The sequence below is a fragment of the Scyliorhinus canicula genome, chromosome 14 (assembly GCF_902713615.1).
Source record: "Scyliorhinus canicula chromosome 14, sScyCan1.1, whole genome shotgun sequence".
Lineage (NCBI taxonomy): Eukaryota > Metazoa > Chordata > Chondrichthyes > Carcharhiniformes > Scyliorhinidae > Scyliorhinus > Scyliorhinus canicula.
The window spans coordinates 144,496,337-144,506,727 of NC_052159.1; the positions used below are offsets into that span (position 1 = coordinate 144,496,337).

The window sequence follows — 10,391 nt, forward strand, 5'->3', positions numbered from 1 at the left end:
TGACAAATTGTTAATGACATTTTAATACTAAATCTGTTGCCTTTCGCTCAAATAATGTGCTGCTGTTTAAGAGGCTAACTTGCCTATTGCACCCCCCACACCCCCTCCCCCATCTCCATGAATCACCCTGCGACCCATTCAGTTGCCTTCTGTATATCTCATTACCTCCTCATAGTACTTGGATCCTTCTTGTTCAGCTTCTTGCTGGGCCTTTCGCCACTCTTCCTGGAGCTTTTCCTGCTCGCGCTGATATTTTTCCTAACAGTTCAAAATCATGAGGTAAATGAAAGCATTGGTGCAAAGCAGCGACGAATAACCTGCGTTTTCACAGAGCCTCCACCAGTACTACTCGGAGGGGCTACCAATGTCAAATCTAGAATCAGACTAAAACTGCCGTCCAACCTTCAAAATTCTGATTTCAGTCAGTCAGGTCGGAAAATTGAGAGGAGGGTTTGGAGTTACTCAAAACATGGAAGTAGAATTTGTGCAATCGAATTTCACACATTAGGAGCTTTTACAAGGTTTACGCTAAAAGAAAAAAATGGACGCATTATTTGGTGCACTGAAACTTTACTGAACTGCACCAATGTACAAGCATTGGAGTAGTGATTTAGAAGGCTGTGGAGGCCAAATCACTGAGTGCCTTTTAAGACAGAGATAGATAGGTTCTTGATTAATAAGGGGTTCAGGGGGTTTATGGGGAGGAGGCAGGAGAATGGGGAGGAGATAAAAATATCAGCCACGATTGAATGGCGGAGCAGACTCGATGGGCCGAGTGGCCTAATTCTGCTCCTATGTCTTATGGTTGTAGCCAACATTCTTAAATGTTGCACACATCTCAACGAATTCTATAATTTCAGATGAACCCATTTGCTTCGAGTCTAGGTTTGGCAAGGGCTGCTTCTACAAGAGCTACCACTGCACAATTACAATAAAAGATCAGCCATCACCACTCCAGTTCATGCATTGTCCTTTTTATAACCAGCAACAGCACTATGACAACATGCCAGCATTAGGGCTAGGGAAGAGCAGTGCTATGTCCTCCCTCGGGTATGAGACCTCCCTGGAGTACAAGGATGCCAAATTGGTTTAGACAACAGAGACCTCATTATGTGCGAATAAGAAATGCCGTGCGTGTCCGTTTCGCAACAAGACGGTTATTTTAATTTTTGTTTGAATCAATAGCAGCGATAGTGAGGTAGAGTGAAATTTTCACTTTGCGCAGATAACTCTCAGTCTTGCAGATTAAGTGGTGCACAACCGAGCGGCCATTCAGAATGAGCGGAATATATTAATTTAACACTGTTGGCTGCAGTTATCAGTGAGATTCTATTGTCAATTTGCATTTCTTGCTTTAAAGTTACAAGTCAAGCAGCTTGGTTGCTGGACTGCACAAACTCCCCAAGTGTTCCAGTCACGAACAATGCATTCTATTTTGGCTCTGCCCAGACAACTGATGGTTCAACGGGATAACAATACATCTAACTAGTGTCTCTAGTCATTCCAACAGAGGCAAGGGAGTGATGGAGAGAGATGGGGACAAACTTGATCAGAGAAATTGAGTCTTTAAACAAAATGCAGAATGAACGGCATGGTGGAGCTCGAGTGAAGGGACACACCCATCCACAATCCTCAGTCCAATGATTAGCCACATAACCATGGGACGACAAGGAGAACATCCTCATGTGAAAGACAGCCTGGCTGAAGACTATACCCTTGCAATCTCCCTTAACTGGCCTCGAATGACCATTGGTAGCAGCTTATGAACAAGTGTATTTCACAGGTACCTAGTATCATGTGAGTGTCCCTTCCAGAAAGGTTTTGTTTGACCACATGGCTTGTAGCACGGCTTTAGTGATGTCATTTGTGGGTGGAGCTGGGCTGTGGCTGTCAGGTGAGAGGGGGCTTAGTGATTGAGTTGCAGTTTTGGTTTGTTGGTTTGGACTGCTGAAGAGAAGCAGTGTTTCCTTGTTTTCTCTGGGGTTTTTTTAAAGCTGTCCCAGTGAACTGAAAGCACATTGGGTGTGGCAAACTGCCTTGGTAACCTTAAAGATGGAGTTGCTTTCTGGAAGGAGTTTTGTATCTGCTGGGTGGAGATGGACCAGAATCTCAGGGAAAGGACCAGTCCCATTCAAGTGAGATTACAGTATGCTGGGCCACGCCCTTGGAAGTGGTTTATTGGATTCTGTTATTGAATTGGAACAGCTAAGGGGGATGCATTAAGAGTTATATACATGGAACCCTGTAGCTGTTTTGTGTTTTTTGATTTGTAATTGAGAACAAGTTCTTGATAAGCGTTTGATATGTTAACTACATTCTTATAATAAACTTTATTTATTTTTTATAAATTTAGAGTACCCAATTAATTTTTTCCATTTAAGGGACAATTTAGTGTGGCCAATCCACCTACCCTGCACATCTTTGGGTTGTGGGGGCGAAACCCACGCAGACACGGGGAGAATGTGCAAACTTCACATGGACAATGACCCAGAGCCGGGATCGAACCTGGGACCTCGGCGCCGTGAGGCTGCAGGGCTAACCCACTGCACCACCGTGCTGCCCAATAGACTTTATTTTGATAAAGGACGTCGATGAATCACACTTGAAGTGAAGGGTCTTGTGCTCATCCTAGCCAAATTCAACATAAAAGTTATTGGTTAGGTGGACTTCATGATACACTTTGGAGTTTCTAAGCCCTGGACCATAACACTCGGAATATCAGACCGTCTCAAGATAAGCAGTGAGGTGAAAACAATTAAAAAAGCACATTCGCCACAGCTGAGAATGTGAGACACTTCAATAAATGCAAAGAGAAGAGTCTTGCTTGCTGAGTGGTTTGCATCCCGCTTTAGTCTACCCTTTCCTGTAAAGATTTTAAGCAGCTATATCATGAGAGGGGCAACTTTGTCAGATGTCACAAGATTCTATATTAAAGGCTTGGGATACATGCAAAGCGTTTATTAGTAAAGCCGCAGAACCACCTCAGCACCATGCGGCCAGCACTACAGCCACACTGTACCTGTAACAGTCGGTCCTGTTCTTTCTGCCATATTTCTTGCCGCTTTCTCTCCTGCTCGGGATTCCAAGACCATCGACTTGAAACACTAATTGACGGAATTTGCAGCTAATGTACCACAGCAAGGAGAAAGCAGGTGACACCTTTACTTTTATTTATTAAGATACATACAGAGTGTTTATCACTTTCTTCAATGTCAAGCACTTCTGCCAATGGTTTAACTCAATTAAGTGTTCACAATCTTTAATTATGGACTTGCTTTTGCATCTCATTTTGGAGACATGCAAAATGGATGAACAGTGTTCCTGTAGTGCACCATGTCAAATAATGCACAGTTGGAAATGGGGCATTTGATGACAGATTAATATTGCAGTGATTTTTCTTGTATACAATTAAAGGGTAGAATGTATACTATACTTACATCGCTCATTGCCGATTCTGATCCTCCTATGCAAAAAAGAAAGTATAAGCTGACAAACTGAAATATTGCAGTTGGCTCAGCAAAGATTAAAACATTTCCCAGGTCTGCTTTGCTAAGATAGAGGCTCTATTAGAACAGCCGCAGTACAAAGTTATTATATTCCCAAACATTGTTACCTCATTACTTTTGCGTCTGCACAGTGTAATGCTAAACTCACTGAATGACTTCTCAAAGGCATTTAGCAGTTGCAAACAAGCATTCAATAATATTGATAGGCATGGAAGATTGAGCGATTGCGAATTAATACTGGATCATCTGTTTGTGTATTTGCTCCACTAATTAGAGACGCTTGAGGACAATCTTAACCTTGGATCTTAGTGGGACACCAATAGGATTGGGTGGAATGCTGTTTTACGCCCCAGCCGATGTTACGGGTTAAATTCAACGTAGAGTAAAACTTGCACAGGGTTTCTTTTTATCAATTTAGAGGTTTTGTTTCCAATTAAGGGGCAATTTAGTTTGGCCAATCCACCTACCCTGCACATCTGTAGTTTGTGGGGGCGACACCAACGCAGACATAGGGAGAATGTGCAAACTCCACACGGACAGTGACCCAGGACCAGGATCGAACCCGGGTCCTCAGCGCCGTGAGGGAGCAGTGCTAACCACTGCGCCACCCTGCCGCTCCAAAACCGGCGCAGTGTTAAACTAACATCACTGACCGACAGCCTGGAAATTTATGATTGGTGTCATTTTGAAGTGCCGATAAATTATGACTTGATATAATCAAGACAAAAGGTTACTGTGCCCTAGAAACTTGCCCCAAATTCAATTGATCCCAATACTCAAGAAACTCCCCTATGTTCTACAATTTTCACTGAACAGGATACTATCGGAAGCGGCATCTTTACAAGACTTTTCTTAGAGGAAGAACTGGGGCGGGATTCTCCGACCCCCCGCCGGGTCGGAGAATCGCCGGGGGCCGGCGTCAATCCCGCCCCCTCCGGCACCGGAGATTCGGCGGGGGCGGGAATCGCCCTGTGCCGGTCAGCGGGCTCCCACCCAACCCCTGGCGATTCTCCGGCCCGCAATGGGCCGAAGTTCCGCCGCTGTCAATCCTCTCCCACAGGCGTGGATCAAACCACCTCCCTTACCGGCGGGAGCAGGCGGTGCGGGCGGGCTCCAGGGTCCTGGTGGGGGGGGCGCGGGGCGATCTGACCCCGGGCGGTGCCCCCACAGTGGCCTGGTCCGCGATCGGGGCCAACCGATCGGCGGGTGGGCCTGTGCCGTGGGGGCACTCTTTTCCTTCCGCCTTCGCCATGTTCACCATGATGTTCCCCTATGCATGCGTGGGGATGACGTCAGCAGCCGCTGACCGCTCCGGCGCATGCACGGACTTCCGCCGGCCAGCGAAGTCCCTTCGGCCCCGGCTGGCGTGGCGCCAAAGGCCATCCACGCCAGCCGGCGGAGCGCCAACCACTCCAGCGTGGGCCTAGCCCCTCAATGTTAGGGCTTGGCCCCTAAAGGTGCGGAGCCGTCCACACCTTTGGGGTGGCCCGACGCCGGAGTGGTTCACGCCACTCCATCACGTCGGGACCCCCGCCCCGCCGGGTAGGGGAGAATCCCGGCCCTGATGTGTGAAGCAATTTGCAAGACATTTAAAATGTTGATTGCACTGCCTCGTCATTCTCTCTTCCAATAGTTTTGGAAGACAGATTTCAGTTGGCACAAAGTTCTCCAGCTGAACGGCAATGTTGTTTGAGATGATTGGGAATGTAATTGGAACCCTGCATATTATCTAGTACCGCACTAGAGTTTATTGTTCAGCTTGGGCTAAACTATAATAATAGTTATTATTGTCACAAGAAGGCTTACATTAACTTTGCAATGAAATTCCCCAAGCCGGGTCCCTGCCGCTGTGAAGCAACAGTGCTAACCACTCTGCTAGCGTGCTGCTCCTAACCCAAAAGCAGAGAGTAATAGGGGTAGATTTCAGTCAAAACTTGGATCTGCTATGAAAATGCCTCATCAAGCTGCTTAAATCATTAAATGTTGTTGGGGAAAAGACCAAAATTGTAACTTCAAACTCGTTTCTCAGTGCAAACAGCCAGAAGTGACAATGGGCAATATCGGACTATTGTACAACTTCATATTATTTCAATCATATTATGCAGCTATATTAATGCATTTTTTTTTTCAAACACACTTTATTTTAGTGCATAGCTTTAAAATGTCTATGGCACCAAAGATGCACCAAATCCAGTACAATTTGCAAAGAAGGAGAAGGGAAAGCAACAAAAACAAAAGTGCCAAGAGTTTCATTCAAAGTTGCATGCAGCCAACAAGCAAGAAGGAATGTTTGTTTTAAAAAAACAAAAGAGAGACCTGTACCAACAGTTTGAATGCATGCTGCTATAAACCCGGTCCATGGAATGGATTTTGTTTGAGGAAAATATATTTAGCAAAATGCAACAGTGTACGTTTGAAATTGTCGAACCAATTGGATTAGTATTCCAACAGTCGGATTTCACAAACTAGAATGAAGTGTTAAAATGATGATACAGCTTCAAACGTTGGGTGCTGATTCATCCTGTACACATTGTGCGTCAGGCATTTGGACACTCTGTGAAATTACAAAAACAAGCGCTCGTTTGCCCAAGTGTCTAACGAACAATGGTTAGAAATTTGTACACCAGCATCTTTTAAAGTGAGCACGTCTGTCGCGCACAGCAATGAACAACGATTACCACAAAGGTAGACCGACAAATTGAAAACAAATTCTGACGAGCCTACGGAAAGAAGAGGGGCACTGATAAAATCGTAAGCTTTACCAAGCGGATGAACAGAAGGAAAGCCATGAGCCCTATGCCACAACAGATAGCCAGCATCATTGGAAGCCTGGGTGATCACCCCACAAAACATACGCACGTTCATTTTCGTTTTACCTTGCTCAAAAAACTGGGATCGCCTTTTAAAGTTTCTCAGGCTCAGGGGCTCAGATGCTGAAGCAAAAAAATGTAAAATGTATTAGCGAGCTGCTTTATCGCAACTGCAAAACAAAATGACATAAATATTCCACACAAAATTACAATAATTCTAACTGCACTTGGATAATACCAGTTTAACAGAGTAACTGAATTCCGGTAAATTACATGAAATCAAAATTCCGGTAAATTACATGAAATTTCTTAAGATTTTTCTTTCCCGGGCCTTATGCGTACTGATCGCACCAAACTCCATAAGCAACTACTTAAAGGCAGTTCATCTGTATTCCTAGACTATCTATTGCGGTGAAGAAAGTCTCTCACATGGATAAGATTAGGGCCTTCCAGGAATCTATTATTTCCTGAACATGAACGGTTAAATAACCTCAGAAAGTGGCAGAGTTCATTAAACCTTCATCATTTTAAGCCAATGAAGTGGGAACATAATGGGCCAGGCTTCGCTGTAATGACAGCAGCAAAACCAAATGGCCTCACCAATATTTATATTTCCTGGGTTTTAATTCAGTGAGACACTGAGCGTAACCAGATTGGTTAAGGAGCCTGGCTGCTGCATGTCTGGCTCCCAGATGCCACATACACCCCCCCCCCCCCCCCAAACCACCACCATCGATCTCCCTCCCCCCCCCCCCCCCCCCCCCACCCACCATCGAGGGTGCCATACTGGATCAGCAGAAATCTCTGCCGGGAATTTCCTGAAAATTCTTAACCATTGCATGCGAAGAGAACGGCAAGATGCACCTGTGTCACAGTTAATCACTGGCTTGGATTTTGGCCCGATGATTGTTATTATCGATTCTCCCAATCAGGACCAGAAATCTACGTCTGGGGCTGCTTTAACGGTAACAACATTAGCATAATGACTAATTCTATTTAGTTTCCTTTCATTAAACTGAGCTTGCGTGCGAGAAGATATTCCGGTCTGCAGTGTGGGCGAGTGGGAACAGGGGTGCCCTCTAACGCCTATTGCAACCTGATTCTTTGAATGCAGCGTGAAATCTGGGATAACTTTAACGGAGTCCCTACAGATGTACATTGAGCACTTTTGAAATTGCAGTGAAAATTATTCTTCAGTGAATTATTTATTGCAGTGAAAAATTCTTGCAGCATTTATTTCAATTTGGCCATTTCCAACACCTTCAGTTTAAAGCAAATCACACATCGCTTCATCTTAAATCTCCTCTGCAATGTAGAAAGAGATCAAAGAAAATACTAACAGCCTACACGACACAAAATTTTAATCCAGGAATGACCTTAAAATTGCGTGATGACAGGAGCACAAGCTGCTAGTGGCTATTCCCATCTATAACACACAGCCCTGTGTTTGATGTTTGTTAGAATTGTTTTGACTACGTTTTGTCATTTGATGGCAGAAGCGCTTTTGAAGATAGCTTCAAGTGCCTTGGCCCAACACACCCACGCATCAGTGTTATTCCCAGCTGAGGTTTTACGCACATCTGCTTGGACCACACATGTGGAACCTTCGTCCCTAAAAATGAGAACGGGCAATATTTCTGTCGGCATTCCAATTGGGGGGAAAAAAATGGAAGGGAAAATGCTGGAAAATCTCAGCAAGTGCGGCAGCATCTGTAGGGAGAGAAAAGAGCTAATGTTTCGAGTCCACAATGACTCTTTGTCAAAATGATGGGAATCCAACTTTCAATCATATCCTGAGGTTACACAATGGTACCCTGGGTGGCACGGTGGCGCAGTGGGTAACACTGCTGCCTACGGCACCGAGCTCGATCCCGGCCCAGGGTCACAACCCGTGTTGCACATTCTCCCCATGTCTGCATGGGTTTAATCCCCACAACCCAAAGATGTGCAGGTTAGGTGGATTGGCCACGCTAAATTGCCCCTTAATTTGACAAAAATAATTCAGGACACTAAATTTATTGTAAAATAAATAACAATGGTACCCTACTTGCATGTTAGATAATTAAGTGAAGACACTCCACAGGATTCTTTTAAAAATGGATTATGTAAGACCAAAAATAGAACTGCATTTAAGGACTATCAATAAACAGATAGAATATCAAGCAATAATCAGCATATTACACTTAATTTATAAGAAAAGGAAACTGGAGCTGATTTTAAAAATGTGCTTAGTGCGGCTTTAGTAATGGAATAGCTGCATGCAAGGGTTTTATATACAGGAGGAAGTCCTATAATGTACTGTGCAGTGAGAGTTTAACTGTGTCAGGGCAAGTTAATGCCGTGGTTGCGAAATGTAGAGTTTTTGGAATCTATCAGTATATATGACCTCCACAAGTGATGCTCCACAGGCTCAGGTATCAGCACAATGCGGTGCTAAAATATTTGGTGCTCGTTTTGAAGGAACTATTCACATAAAATGCCTCATGAACATTACCTTGCTATTGACTGGCGAGGACTGCTTTATTATATGAAAATTGCCAATTACTTTCTTTGGCTGGGAGGTGGGGGAGTTGGGGTAGTGAGTTTTGGGGGAGAAGGAAGGAGAATAACATGAAAAATAAGAGTAAAGAGTCAACGATAAGGTCACTCGAACCTTTTCGACCACTCCGTAAAATAATGGCTGATCTTGGGACCTCAAATGTGAGGTCATGCATTTTGGTCGGACAAATGGAAAGGCAACCTATTATCTAAATAGGGAGAACTTCGGGGTGCTCCGATGAAGAGGGGTCTGGGTATCCTTGTGCATGAGGCACAGGAAACTAGCATGTAGGTGCAGCAGCTTATATGTACAGCAAATGGAATGTCGGCATTTATAGCTAAAGGAATGGAGCATTGAAGGGGCTGGTTTAGCACAGTGGGATAAACAGCTGGCTTGTAATGCAGAACAAGGCAGCAGCGCGGGTTCAATTCCCGTACCGGCCTCCCTGAACAGGCGCCAGAATGTGGCGACTAGAAGCTTTTCACAGTAACTTCATTGAAGCCTACCTGTGACAATAAGGTAAGGAAGTGTTGTTGCAACAATCAAGGCATTGGTGAGACCGCACCTGGAGTATTGTGCACAGTCTTGGACCCCTTATTTGAGGAAAGATGTAGTGGCATTGGAGGCAGTTCAGAGGCAGTTCACCAAATTGATTCCAGGATGAGGGGTTTGTCGTATGAGGAGAGATTGAACAGTTTAGTTCTATACTCTCTAGAGTTTAGAAGAATGAAGGGAATCAATTTGAGGTATACAAAATGCTAAAAGGTATGGATAAAGTAGACGTGGAGCAGATGCTTCCTCTTGTGGGGCATTCTAAAACGAGAGGTCATAATCTTAGAATAAGAAATAGCAAATTAAATAGAGATTTGAGGAGAAACTACTTCTCACAAAGGGTTGTGAATCTGTGGAATTTGTTTCCCCAGAGTGCAGTGGATGCTGGGACAGTGAGTAAATTTGAGGAGTGAGACACATTTTTAATGGTAACAGGTTGAAGGATTATGGACAACAGGCAGGAGGGTGGAGTTGAAGCCATTATGGGAACAGCCCTGATCACATGGAGGGTTTTCAGCTCGGGAGGCTAAATTGCCGACTCCCGCTCCTAGGTCGTGTGTTCTAGGGAAGAGATGCTCCGGCTGATTTTGCAATCCAGCTCGGTCTGTAGCATTGTAGGTAACAGATGAGGAACTTATCAGCCATGATCGAATGGCAGAGAAGACTCGATGGGCCGAATTGCCTAATTCTGTTCCTGTATCTTATGAACTGCACTTTCTCCTCCCCATCTTCATATGCCTCAATTCCGAGACACCAGGAAATCTAACGATCTTGGTCTTGAATATATTCAATGACTGAATATTCGCAGCCCCCGGGGGTAGAGCATTCCAAGTATTCGCAACTCTCTGAATGAACAAAATCGTCCCCATCTCAGTGTCAAATGATCGACCCCTTAACCCTGAGAAGGAGAAAGGAAACTAAAAGTTGCCTATTAATCTTCCACTTGGATCCTTGTCACAGTTTTTATGCTAATAGCTAAGTGAC

General features: G+C 44.5%; 1 protein-coding gene across 3 annotated transcripts in view; it reads right to left on the minus strand.

The window, feature by feature from the left end:
- Positions 1-10,391, minus strand: part of lmo7a (LIM domain 7a) — a 245,725-nt gene that overhangs the window by 19,771 nt on the left and 215,563 nt on the right. For all 3 annotated transcript variants that reach the window (XM_038819100.1, XM_038819099.1, XM_038819098.1), the window contains 4 exons: positions 6,383-6,439; positions 3,438-3,463; positions 3,020-3,124; positions 166-258 (listed from right to left, as the gene is read on the minus strand). In XM_038819100.1, coding sequence (XP_038675028.1) covers positions 166-258; positions 3,020-3,124; positions 3,438-3,463; positions 6,383-6,439 — 281 coding nt within the window. The remainder of the gene's footprint in view (positions 1-165; positions 259-3,019; positions 3,125-3,437; positions 3,464-6,382; positions 6,440-10,391) is intronic.